This window comes from Fringilla coelebs, assembly GCF_963513975.1.
Source record: "Fringilla coelebs genome assembly, chromosome: 36".
Taxonomy (NCBI): Eukaryota; Metazoa; Chordata; class Aves; order Passeriformes; family Fringillidae; genus Fringilla; species Fringilla coelebs.
In genome coordinates this window covers 430295-442584 of record NC_140062.1, presented here as the reverse complement: position 1 = coordinate 442584, position 12290 = coordinate 430295, and the positions used below count along the sequence as shown (strand labels likewise).

At 61.9% G+C, this 12290-nt stretch overlaps 2 protein-coding genes and 1 long non-coding RNA gene across 3 annotated transcripts in view; all 3 read left to right on the top strand.

Annotated features, from left to right (window-relative positions):
- The window catches only part of LOC311164747 (myosin-binding protein C, fast-type-like), a gene marked incomplete at both ends in the record, with an annotated part of 75149 nt that extends 75066 nt beyond the window's left edge, over positions 1–83 (top strand). Inside the window, one exon of the mRNA XM_084224325.1 lies at positions 54–83. Within this exon, the coding sequence (XP_084080451.1) occupies positions 54–83 (30 nt within the window). The remainder of the gene's footprint in view (positions 1–53) is intronic.
- A 20-nt stretch (positions 84–103) lies between these two features.
- LOC311164730 lies at positions 104–4021 on the top strand. Its single transcript, XR_014616884.1, has 3 exons — positions 104–208; positions 889–1029; positions 3308–4021. It is a non-coding gene; the product is annotated as an uncharacterized lncRNA (long non-coding RNA).
- Positions 4022–5841: 1820 nt separating this feature from the next.
- The window catches only part of LOC311164746 (glutamate receptor ionotropic, NMDA 2D-like), a gene marked incomplete at both ends in the record, with an annotated part of 29838 nt that continues 23389 nt past the window's right edge, over positions 5842–12290 (top strand). The window contains 3 exons of the mRNA XM_084224324.1: positions 5842–5873; positions 6187–6259; positions 6476–6689. Coding sequence (XP_084080450.1) covers positions 5842–5873; positions 6187–6259; positions 6476–6689 — 319 coding nt within the window. The remainder of the gene's footprint in view (positions 5874–6186; positions 6260–6475; positions 6690–12290) is intronic.

Below are 12290 nucleotides of genomic sequence, written 5' to 3'. Positions count from 1 at the left end.
GGGGGTCCCAGGGTGTTTTGAGGCTGTTTTGGGGGTCCCAGGGGTGTTTTCAGGGTGTTTTGGGGGGTCCCAGGGTGTTTTGAGGCTGTTTTGGGGGTCCCCCAGGGCTGGTGGGTGCTGCCGGACTCGCAGCCCCTGAACCTCTGGTACGACTGCGCCCCCCAAAATCGCTCCCAGGGCTGGGAGTGCAGCAGCCTCGGGCTCAGCCGTGAGTGGGGGTCCCGGGGGGTCCCGGGGGGTCCCGGGGGGTCTTGGGGGGGTCCTGGGGGGGTCTTGGGGGGTCCTGGAAGGGTCCCGGGGGCATTTTGGGGGTCCTTGGGGAGTCCTGAGGGGGTTTTGGGGAGTCCTGGGGGGGTCTTGGGGGGGTTCTGGGGGGGTCTTGGGGGGTCCTGGGGTACTTGGGGGGGTTCTGAAGGGGTTTTGGGGGGTCCTGGGGGAGTCTTGGGGGGTCCTGGGGGGGTCTTGGGGGTGTTCTGGGGGGGTCTGAGGGATCTTGCGGGGTCCTGGGGGTTCTTGGGGGGCTCTAGGGGGTCCTGGGGGGGGTCCTGGGGGGTCTCTGCAGGTGGTGCAGGGGCTGATGGTGATTTCGGGGGGCCGTCGTCAGTTTTGGGGGGCCCTGCTCAGTTTGGGGGGGCTGTGGTCAGTTTGGGAGAGCCATGCTCAGTTTTGGGGGTCCCTGCTCATTTTTGGGGGGCTCACCGGGGGTCTCTGCCCCCAGCCCTGCTGCGGGGGGTGCAGGGGCTGGTGGTGGTTTTGGGAGGGGCTGTGGTCAGTTTTGGGGGGCCCTGGTCAGTTTTGGGGGGCTGTGGTCAGTTTTGGGGGGCTGATGGTGGTTTTGGGGGGTCCCTGCTCATTTTTGGGGGGCTCACCGGGGGTCTCTGCCCCCAGCCCTGCTGCGGGGGGTGCAGGGGCTGGTGGTGGCCGCCCTGCTGCTCTCGTCCTTCGGCCTCCTCCTCTTCCTCTGGCAGCTGCTGGGGGGGCCCCGCGGGCGCCTCTTCCTGCCCTCGGCCGCTGCCCAGCTGCTGGCAGGTCAGTGACCCCCCAAAAATGGGGCTCCCCAAAAATGGGGCTCCCCAAAACCCCCGAGACCCCCCCAAACTGCCCCCCGAACTCCTCGGGGTCCCCCCTCAAACACACCTGGGTGCTCTGGGTGCCCCCTTTGCCCACCCCCCAAATTCCTGCATCCTCCCCAGCCTGAACCCCCCAAATTTATCTGGGTACCCCCCAAATTTATCTGGGTACCCCCAAAATTTATCTGGGTCCCCCCCAAATTTATCTGGGTCCCCCCCAAATTTACCTGGGTCCCTCCCAAATTTATCTGGGTACCCCCAAAATTTATCTGGGTCCCCCTCAAATTTATCTGGGTCCCCCCCAAATTTACCTGGGTCCCCCCAAATTTATCTGGGTCCCCCCCAAATTTATCTGGGTACCCCCAAATTTAGCTGGGTCCCCTGAACCCCCTCCTGCACCCCTGAACTCCTCGGGGTCCCCCTCAAAAACACCTGGGTGCTCTGGAGCCCCTTTGCCCACCCCCCAAATTCCGACATCCTCCCCGGCCTGAACCCCCCAAATTTATCTGGGTTCCCCCCAAATTTATCTGGTTCCCCCCAAATTTATCTGGGTACCCCCCAAATTTATCTGGGTTCCCCCCAAATTTATCTGGGTCCCCCCCAAATTTATCTGGGTACCCCCAAATTTACCTGGGTCCACCCCAAATTTAACTGGGTCACCCCCAAATTTACCTGGGTCTCCCCAAATTTATCTGGGTACCCCCAAATTTATCTGGGTCCCCTGAACCCCCCCCTGCACCCCTGAACTCCTCGGGGTCCCCCTCAAACACATCTGGGGGCTCTGGAACCACTTTGCCCACCCCCCAAATTCCTACCTGCCCCCCAGTCTGGCACCCCCTGAACCCCCAAATTTATCTGGGTCCCCCCCAAATTTATCTGGGTACCCCAAATTTACCTGGGTCCCCCCAAATTTATCTGGGTTCCCCCCAAATTTATCTGGGTCCCCCCAAATGTATCTGGGTCACCCCCAAATTTATCTGGGTACCCCCAAATTTATCTGGGTCCCCCAAAATTTAACTGGGTCCCCCCCCCAAATTTATCTGGGTCCCCCCAAAATTTATCTGGGTCCCCCAAATTTATCTGGGTCCCCCCAAAATTTATCTGGGTCCCCCTGAACCCCCCCCTGCACCCCTGAAATCCCCCCCAAATTTCCGGCTCCTCCCAAAGCCCTGACCCCCCTCCCCCGCCGGTGTCACCCCGGTGTCCCCTCCAGTGTCACCCCAGTGTCCCCCCTGTGTCACCTCAATGTCACCTCAGTGTCCCCCCCAGTGTCACCCCAGTGTCCCCCCTGTGTCACCCCGGTGTCACCCTGGTGTCCCCCCATGTCACCCCCATGTCACACCCCTGTGTCACCCCGGTGTCACCCTGGTGTCCCCCCATGTCACCCCCATGTCACACCCCTGTGTCACCCCGGTGTCACCCTGGTGTCCCCCCATGTCACCCCCATGTCACACCCCAGTGTCACCCCCGTGTCACCCTGGTGTCACCCCATGAGTCACCCCATGTGTCACCTTGGTGTCCCCCCTGTGTCACCCCAGTGTCACCCTGTCTGTCCCCCTGTGTCCCCCCCATGTCACCCCAGTGTCCCCCCTGTGTCACCCTGTCTGTCTCCCCGTGTCGCCATGTCACCCCCAGTGTCCCCCCCATGTCACCCCATGTCACCTCAGTGTCACCTTGTCTGTCCCCCCATGTCCCCCCCTGTCACCGCCATGTCCCCCCCAGTGTCACACCCAACGTCCCCCCCGTGTCACCCCATGCGTCACCCCAGTGTCCCCTGCATGTCCCTCCTGTGTCACTCTGCTGTCACCCTGGTGTCACCCCCATGTCACCCCATGTCACCCCATGTCACCCCATGTCACTCCAGTGTCCCCCCTGGTGTCCTCCCCATGTCACCCCTAGTGTCACCCCAGTGTCCCCCTGTGTCACCATGGTGTCCCCCCATGTCACCCCATGTCACTCCAGTGTCACCCTGTCTGTCCCCCTGTGTCCCCCGCAGTGTCCCCAGTGTCACCCCAGTGTCCCCCCCCATGTCACCGTGGTGTCCCCCCCGTGTCCCCCCCGTGTCCCCCCCGTGTCCCTCCAGTGTCACCTCAGTGTCCCCCAGTGTCACCCCGGTGTCCCCCCCGTGTCCCTCCAGTATCACCCCAGTGTCCCCCCAGTGTCCCCCCACATATCCCCCATGTGCCACCCCATATGTCACCCCACTGTCACCCCGGTGTCACCCGCTGTCCCCGCAGGGCTGGCGGCGCTGTTGGGGGCGGGACTCTTTGTGGCCGGAGGGGGCGGGGCCAGCGGAGGCCGCCCCGGGCACTGCCCAGCGCTGGCCGGGCTGGGCGGGGCCTTGGCTCTGGCCAGCGGGGGCGGGTACCTGCGCCTGCGGACACGTGACTGACCACGCCCACCCGGGACACGCCCACCTGGGATACACCCACTGCACACGCCCAACCGGGACACGCCCACTGGACACACCCACCTGGGACACACCCGCTGGATTCACCCTCCTGGGGTACGGCCACTGGACACGCCCACCTGGACACGCCCATTGGATGCACCCACTCACACGCCCCTGGACACGCCCACCTGGAACACGCCCACTGGTCACACCCATGGACGCGCCCATTGGCCCCACCCATCTGTGACTGCCCATTAGCCACGCCCCCGGGACACACCCTTTGGCCACACCCACCTGAGACATGCCACTGCGGGACACGCCCACTGCACAAGGTCCCTCCCATCCCAACCAATGACGCTGCGGTGATGTCATTGATGGCCAGATGGTGATGTCATCGCACCATGTGGCCAGTGACGTCATCTGCATGGCCAATGAGAGCCCTGGTGGGGGATGACGAGGGCAATGACATCATCAACAAGATGTGTGTGGTCAATGGCATCATCAGCGAGATGGGCGTGGCCAGTGATGTCAGCAGCATCATCAGGCCCAGGGTGGCCAATGGCAGAACTGATGTGGCCAGTGACGTCATCAGTAGGATGGGTGTGGCCAATGATATCACCGCGGGTGTCAACATGACCGGTGACATCATTGGTGTGGCTAATGACGTCATCGGGGGGGGTCAGGGGTTGCCGCAGGGCATTGTGGGTAACGGGGGGGCGGAGCCACCGCCCGTGAGGGGCTTGAGCCCCTGGGGGGGATCTATAGGGGTCTCTGTGGGGGTGCCTATAGGGGTCTCTATAGGATCATATAGGGGTCTCTATAGGAGCCTCTATAGGGGTGTCTATAGGGGTGTCTATAGGATCATATAGGGGTCTCTATAGGGGTGTCTATGGGGTCATGTAGGGTCTATAGGGATCTCTATAGGGGTGTCTGTGGGGTCATATAGGGTTTATAGGGGTTTCTATAGGGGTGTCTATGGGGTCATATAGAGGTCTCTATAGGGGTGTCTATAGGGGTGTCTATAGGATCATATAGGGTCTATAGGGGTCTCTATAGGGGTGTCTATGGGGTCATATAGGGTCTATAGGGGTTTCTATAGGGGTGTCTATAGGATCATATAGGGGTCTCTATAGGGGTGTCTATGGGGTCTCTATAGGGTCTATAGGGGTTTCTATAGGGGTGTCTATAGGATCATATAGGGGTCCCTATAGGAGCCTCTATAGGGGGGGTTTATAGGATCATATAGGGTCTATAGGGGTCTCTATAGGGGTGTCTATAGGATCATATAGAGGTCTCTATAGGGGTCTCTATAGAGGTGTCTATAGGATCATATAGGGGTTTCTATAGGGGTGTCTATAGGATCATATAGGGGTCTCTATAGGGGTGTCTATGGGGTCTCTATAGGGTCTATAGGGGTCTCTATAGGGGCGTCTATAGGGGTGTCTATAGGATCATATAGGGCCTATAGGAGTGTCTATAGGGGTACCTATAGGAATCATATGGGGTCTGTAGGGGTCTCTATAGGATCATATGGGGTCTATAGGGGTCTCTATAGGGGAGGCAGGATCATACGGGGTCTATAGGGGTTTCCATGGGGGTGTCCATCGGGGTCTCTATCGGGTGTCTGTAGGGCTCTCTCTAGGGGTGTCTATAGGGCTCTCTATAGGATGCTGCAGGATCATATGGGGTCTGTAGGCGGGTCTATAGGGCACTGTGGGGGCTGTTACGGGTCCTTGTAGGGGCTGTGAGGATCTCTATGGGGCGCTATAGGTCACTGTGAGGTGTTATGAGTCCCTATAGCACTGCAGGGTGCCCTAAAGGGTGCTACGAGGGTTCTGGGGTCTGCTATAGGGTGCTATAGGGTCTCTATAGGGCGCCTGTGGCCACGCCCTCTTCCCATAGGCCACGCCCCAATGCAAAACCGCGCGGAAGGGGGCGGAGCCTCGCTGAGGGCGCGGCCAATCAGACGCCGGCGCGCGCCGTGAGGCGAGCGCCCCCTAGCGGCCGCGCGGGACGGAAAAAGGCGGGAAAGCGCTGAGGGGAGCGAGGGGGTGGAGGAGGGAGAGACCCCTCGGGACCCCCCCAAACCTCCTCAAAAACCCCCAAACCTGCCTCAGGATCCCCTAAACCTCCCTCAGAACTTCCCTGGAGCTGAATAGGAGGCTCTCCAGTGGTGGGTGAGCCCCTGGTTCTGCGGTTTGGTCTTGGGGGGCTTCACTCATTCCCGTCCCCTCACGCTGAGGGCGCCATCATGGCGGGGGGGTCTCCATTTCCCTCACCCACCTCCCCTTATCCCGCCGTGGGGATCTCCACCATGGCACGGCTGCTGTCCCCACCGCGTCCCTTTTCCCTCCCTGCTGCTGTCGCAGTCACCCGAGCATGGCCCTGGACTGGAAGCAGCTGCTGGACAGGTGATTAACGCGATTCATTAGCGCATGGCCGCGGGGGCAGCCGCGCGTGGCCTGGCCCTGTCCCCAAGCCACCAGCTGGCCCTGTCCTCTCGCCTGTCCCCAAGCCACCACCTGGTCCTGTCCCACAGCCTGTACCTGGGCCACCAACTGTCCCTGGCTCACCTGGCCCTGTCCCCAGCTGCCACCTGGCCTGAGGCAACCGCCTGTCCCTGTTCCCCCAGCTGTCCATGTCCCCATCCCCTGAAGTGTCACTGTCCCTGTGGCCACCATTGCCCCCTGTAGCTGCCCCCCATTCTCCCCTCTTGCCCCCCAGCCCCCAAAACCTGCCCCACACCCCCAACCGCTGCCCCATAGCTCCCCCAGAGTCTCCCGAGAGGGCTGCGAGTGTCTGGGGGGACCCCAAAGAGTGACTGGGATAACTGGGAGGGGGCTCTGGGGGGAATTTGGGGGTGCTGAGAGCTTTTGGGGGTAAACGTGAGGGGGCTTTGGGATAATTGGGGGGAAATTGGGGTCTCTGGGGTCCTTTCAGAGGCATTGGGGGTTTCTGGGGGTGCATTGAGGTGAAGGGGGGGCTGCCGGTCTCTGTCGCGATCTGGTGACAGGCTCTGAACTCAAATCACCCCCGGGAAAGGGGAAGGGGCGGCGGGGGTCGGCCCGTCCTGCCCCCCCCCCCCCCCCCCGATGGTACCGGGAGGGGGCGTGGTCGGTACCGGGAGGGGCGTGGCCAGTGTCAGGATGGGCGGGACCGGTACCGGGAGGGGCGGAGCCGGTACCGCAGGGGGTGTGGCCAGTACCGGGAGGGGCGGGGCCGGGCCGGTGTGTCCCAGTGACCGGCGGCGGCAGCGGCGGGGATGCGGCGGGGAGTGTGAGAGGTGAGCGCCGGCCGGGGACCCCTCCCCACGGACCCCTCCTCACAGATTTCCCCCTGGGGAACCCCCCCACCTCCCCCCGAGACCCCCCCTCATCACCCTGAAACCCTGATGGACCCCCCCCGAGACCCCCCCACGGGACCACCCGGTACCTAAAGACCCTCCCCGCTCTCCCTCAAGACCCCCATAGCCCCCCCGGGAGCGCCTCACAATCCCCCCCTGACCCCCCCGCGCCGCCCTGAGGACCCCCCCTCAACGCTCTGACACCGTGACAGTCCCCCCGCAGCCCCCCCCGGGACCCCTGCCCCCCATCCTGCACCCCCACCAACCTGACAGAGCCCAAACACCACCCCAGGCCCCCCCCCAGGGGTCCCCCCCAGCTCTCTGACACCCTCCCCGGGACCCCCCAACACCTCACAGCCCCCCCCAACACCCCGAGACCCTCTCAGGATCCTCCAGCACCCCCCCTCCGGACCCCCACCTCCCCCTTGTAGCCCCTGGGACCACCCAACACCCCTTGGGCCCCTTCCCCTGGACATCCCCTGGGACCCCAATATCCTCTGGGACCCCGACACCCCCTGAGACCCCTCCCAGAATTTTCCAGCACCCAAAAACATCCCTGATATCACCCCATAGACCCCAACTCTCGAGACCCCCACGGCAGCTCCCTGGCACCCCCAAACGCCACAAAATCCCCCAACACTCCCCAGAGCCCCTCAACACCCCAACAACACCCTGCAACACCCCAACACCTCCCTGACACCCCCAGACAACCCCCATCCCCTCCACACCTCAACACCCCAAATCCCCCGACACCCCCAACCCTCCCTGACACCCCTAAAAACCCAACAACACCCCCCGACCCCCCAACAACACCCCAGCAACGCCCTGACACCCCAAAACCGCCACCCCACAGCACCCCAAATCCCCCCTCTCCCCTTTACCCGCGGGCTGGGCACCCCAGTACCCCCGGGGGGACAGGGACAGGGGGACAGCGGGACACGGGGACAGACGGACAGGCGGCCCCGCCGCACCGCCCGCCTGCCCTATTAGTATTCTGCGAGCAGCAGCGGGTGCTGCAGGGCGGGGGGGGGCGGCGGGGCCGGACTGGGGGGCACTGGGAGGGACTGGGGGGCACTGGGAGGGCTGGGAGGGGGTGGGGTGGGAGGTGGTGCCCAGCCGGGGGGGCCGGGGTCCAACTGGGGGGGACTGGGAGGGTTTGGGGGAGGAATGGGAGATGCCGGGGTCTCGTCGCAGGGGACTGGGGTGGGACTGGGGGGGCTGGGAGGGGATGGAGAGGGAGCTGGAACCAGTTTGGGGGACTGGGAGGAACTGGGAGGGGATGGAGAGGGAGCTGGAACCAGTTTGGGGGGCTGGGGGGAGACTGGGAGAGCTGGGAGGGTTGATTTGCGGGGGGAATGGGGCGACTGGGGAGGGCTGAGTGAGAAATGGAAGGGGCTGGAGGCCAGCTGGGAGGGACTGGAATGGGATTTGGGGGAACTGGGAGGGACTGGAATGGGATTTGGGGCAACTGGGAGGGACTGGAATGGGATTTGGGGGAACTGGGAAGGACTAGAATGGGATTTGGGGGAACTGGGAGGGACTGGAATGGGATTTGGGGGAACTGGGAGGGACTGGAATGGGATTTGGGGGAACTGGGAAGGACTAGAATGGGATTTGGGGGAACTGGGAGGGACTGGAATGGGATTTGGGGGAACTGGGAAGGACTGGAATGGGGTTTGGGGGAACTGGGAGGGACTGGGGGCAGCTGGGTGGCTGGAATGGGACTGGGGGGGGTGGGGAATGGGGAATGCTGGGCTCTCACTGTGAGGCACTGGGAAGGGACAGGAGGGGAACTGGGATGAACTGGGGAGGGGCTGGAGTCTGGTTGGGGGGGCTGGAATGGGATTTGGGGGGACTGGGAGGGATTTGGGGTGGAATGGGGGATACTGGGAGGGTTTTGGGGTGGAATGGGGGGGACTGGGAGGGTTTTGGGGCAGAATGGGGGAAACTGGGAAGGACTGGGAGGAGCTGGGACCCAGCTCGGGGCTGTGGAATGGGAGGTGGGAGGGGAGACTGGGGGGGGACTGGAGTTTAACTGGTGACCAGTTTGGGGGACTCAGAGGGACTGGGATCCAGCTGGGGGGTGTCAGAGTGACACTGGGGGTGCTGGGATCCAACTGGGTGAACTGGAAGTGGACTGGGAGGCCCAGGAGGAACCAACTGGGTAAACTGGGATCCCCAGTAGGGGAGTTGAAAGCTTGGGGGGGAGGATCCGATATTTTGGGGGACATTTGGGGGTTCTGAGGCCTTTGAGGGGAGGGTCAGGAGGGAAGGGCCAGACCTCCCCCCCTCACTGTCCCCTCCTCCCCCAGGTGCAGCCACCAACCCATCCCCCTCCTCCGTGTGTGTGTCCCCAACCCCCCCTCACTGTCCCCAACCCCCCTCACTGTCCCCAACCCCCCTCAGTGTCCCCAACCCCCCCCCCCGTGTCCCCTCCGTGTCGTCCCCCCCGGCCGAGATGAGGCAGAGCCCCCCGGAGAGGAGCTTGGGCCAGGTAGGACCTGGAGGGGACACGGAGGGGACACGGGGTGGCACCGGGGCTGGGGACACTGAGGGAACAGGAGGGGGACACAGCCGGTGTCGCCTGGGGGGGACACGGAGGGGGGTGAGGACATTGACTTGTCACCCCGTTGTCACGGGGACGGTGACACAGCTTTGTCTCCTGCCGGTGTGGGGACAATGACACGCGGGGGGTTGTGTCCCCCTCCGGCACGGGGACAGTTTGTCCTCGCCGGTGTGGGGATGGGGACATGGGTTTGTCCCCTCCTGCTGTTCTGGGGATGGTGACAGAGGTTTGTCACCCACTGGCACAGGTTTGTCCCTGCTATTCTGGGGACAATGACACAGGTTTGTCACCCGCTGGCACCGGTTTGTTCCTGCTGTTTTGGGGACGGTGACAGGGGTTTGTCACCTGCTGGCACCGGTTTGTCCCTGCTGTTTTGGGGACAGTGACAGGGTTTTGTCACCCATTGTTTTGGGGATGGTGGCAGGGGTTTGTCACCTGCTGTTTTGGGGACAGTGACAGGGTTTTGTCACCCATTGTTTTGGGGATGGTGCCAGGGGTTTGTCCCTGCTGTTTTGGGGACAGTGTCAGGGGTTTGTCACCCATTGTTTTGGGGATGGTGACAGAGGTTTGTCCCTGCTGTTTTGGGGATGGTGACAGAGGTTTGTCACCTGCTGTTTTGGGGACGGTGACAACAGCTTGTCCCTGCTGGCACAGGTTTGTCCCCTGCTGTTATGGGGACAGTGACAGGGGTTTGTCACCCATTGTTTTGGGGATGGTGGCAGGGGTTTGTCACCTGCTGTTTTGGGGACAGTGACAGGGGTTTGTCGCCCGTTGTTTTGGGGACAGTGACAGGGGTTTGTCACCTGCTGTTTTGGGGACGGTGGCAGGGGTTTGTCACCCATTGTTTTGAGGATGGTGACAGAGGTTTGTCACCTGCTGTTTTGGGGACAGTGACAGGGTTTTGTCACCCATTGTTTTGGGGACAGTGACAGGGGTTTGTCACCTGCTGTTTTGGGGATGGTGACAACAGCTTGTCCTTGCTGGCACAGGTTTGTCCCCTGCTGTTATGGGGACAGTGACAGGGGTTTGTTCCTGCTGTTTTGGGGATGGTGACAGGGGTTTGTCACCTGCTGGCACAGGTTTGTCCCCTGCTGTTTTGGGGACGGTGACAGGGGTTTGTCCTGTGCTGGCACCTGTTTGTCCCTGCTGTTCTGGGGACAGTAACAGGGGTTTGTCACCCCACCATTGTGAGAACAGTGACAGGGGTTTGTCACCTGCTGGCACCGGTTTGTCCCCGTTGTTTTGGGGACAGTGACAGAGGTTTGTCACCTGCTGGCACCGGTTTGTCCCCGTTGTTTTGGGGTCAGTGACAGGGGTTTGTCCCTGCTGTTTTGGGGACAGTGACAGAGGTTTGTCACCTGCTGGCACCGGTTTGTCCCCGTTGTTTTGGGGTCGGTGACAGGGGTTTGTCCCTGCTGTTTTGGGGACAGTGACAGAGGTTTGTCACCCATTGTTTTGGGGATGGTGACAGAGGTTTGTTCCTGCTGTTTTGGGGACAGTGACAGGGGTTTGTCACCTGCTGGCACTGGTTTGTCCCTGCTGTTCTGGGGACAGTAACAGGGGTTTGTCACCCACCAGCACGGGTTTGTCACCCCACCGTTGTGGTGACAGTGACAACAGCTTGTCCCTGCTGTTTTGGGGACAGTGACAACAGCTTGTCCCTGCTGTTTGAGGACGATGATGCCAATTTGTCACCCCCTGGCACAGGTTTGTCCCCTGCTGGCTTGGGGACAGTGACAGGCGCTTGTCACCCTCTGGCAGATTTGTTCCCCAGTGCTGTGGGGACAGCGAGGGGGATTTGTCCCCACTGGTGTGGGGGATGGTAGCAGGGTTTTGTGCTGGGCTGGTACTGGGGTTACTGGTAAGTTACTGGGAGTTACTGGTGGGTACTGGGAGTTACTGGTGGGCACTGGTGAGTTACTGGTGGGTACTGGGGTTACTGGTGGGCACTGGGAGTTACTGGTGGGTACTGAGAGTTACTGGTGGGCACTGGTGAGTTACTGGTGGGTACTGGGGTTACTGGTAAGTTACTGGGAGTTACTGGTGGGTACTGGGGTTACTGGTGGGCACTGGTGAGCTACTGGTGGACACTGGGGTTACTGGTGGGCACTGGTGAGTTACTGTTGGGCACCATTACCACCATTTCTCCCTTCCCCTGGTGCTGGGGGGTTACTGGGATGTTACTGGTGGGCACTGGTGGGCACCATTGCCACCATTTCCCCTCATGCCAAACCTTTCCCTTCTGCTGGGGGCTTACTGGGACTTACTGGTGGGCACTGGTGAGTTACTGGTGGGTTGCTGGTGAGTTACTGGTGGGCACCATTACCACCATTTCTCCGTTCCCCTGGTGCTGGGGGGTTACTGGGATGTTACTGGTGGGCACTGGTGGGCACCATTTCTACCAGTTACTCCCTGCCTCACCCTCCCCTGGTGCTGGGGGGTTACTGGTGGGCACTGGTGGGCACTGGTGGGTACTACTGGTGGGCCCTGGTGGGCACTGATATCTCCATGTCTGACCCTCCCCTGGTGCTGGGAGGGTACTGGTGGTTACTGGTGGGCACCAATATCTCAGTGCCTGATCCTCCTCTGGTGCTGGGGGGTTACTGGTGGGTACTGGTGGGCACTGGTTGGCACTGGTGGGCACTGGTGGTTACTGGTGGGCACCAGTATCTCCATGTCTGACCCTCCTCTGGTGCTGGGGGGTTACTGGTGAGCACTGGTGGTTACTGGTGGGCACCGGTGGCAGGGATATATCTGTGTCTGACCCTCCCCTGGTGCTGGGAGTTACTGGTGGTTACTGGTGAGCACTGGTGGGCACCAGTATCTCCATGTCTGACCCTCCTCTGGTGCTGGGGGGTTACTGGTGAGCACTGGTGGTTACTGGTGGGCACCGGTGGCAGGGATATATCTGTGTCTGAC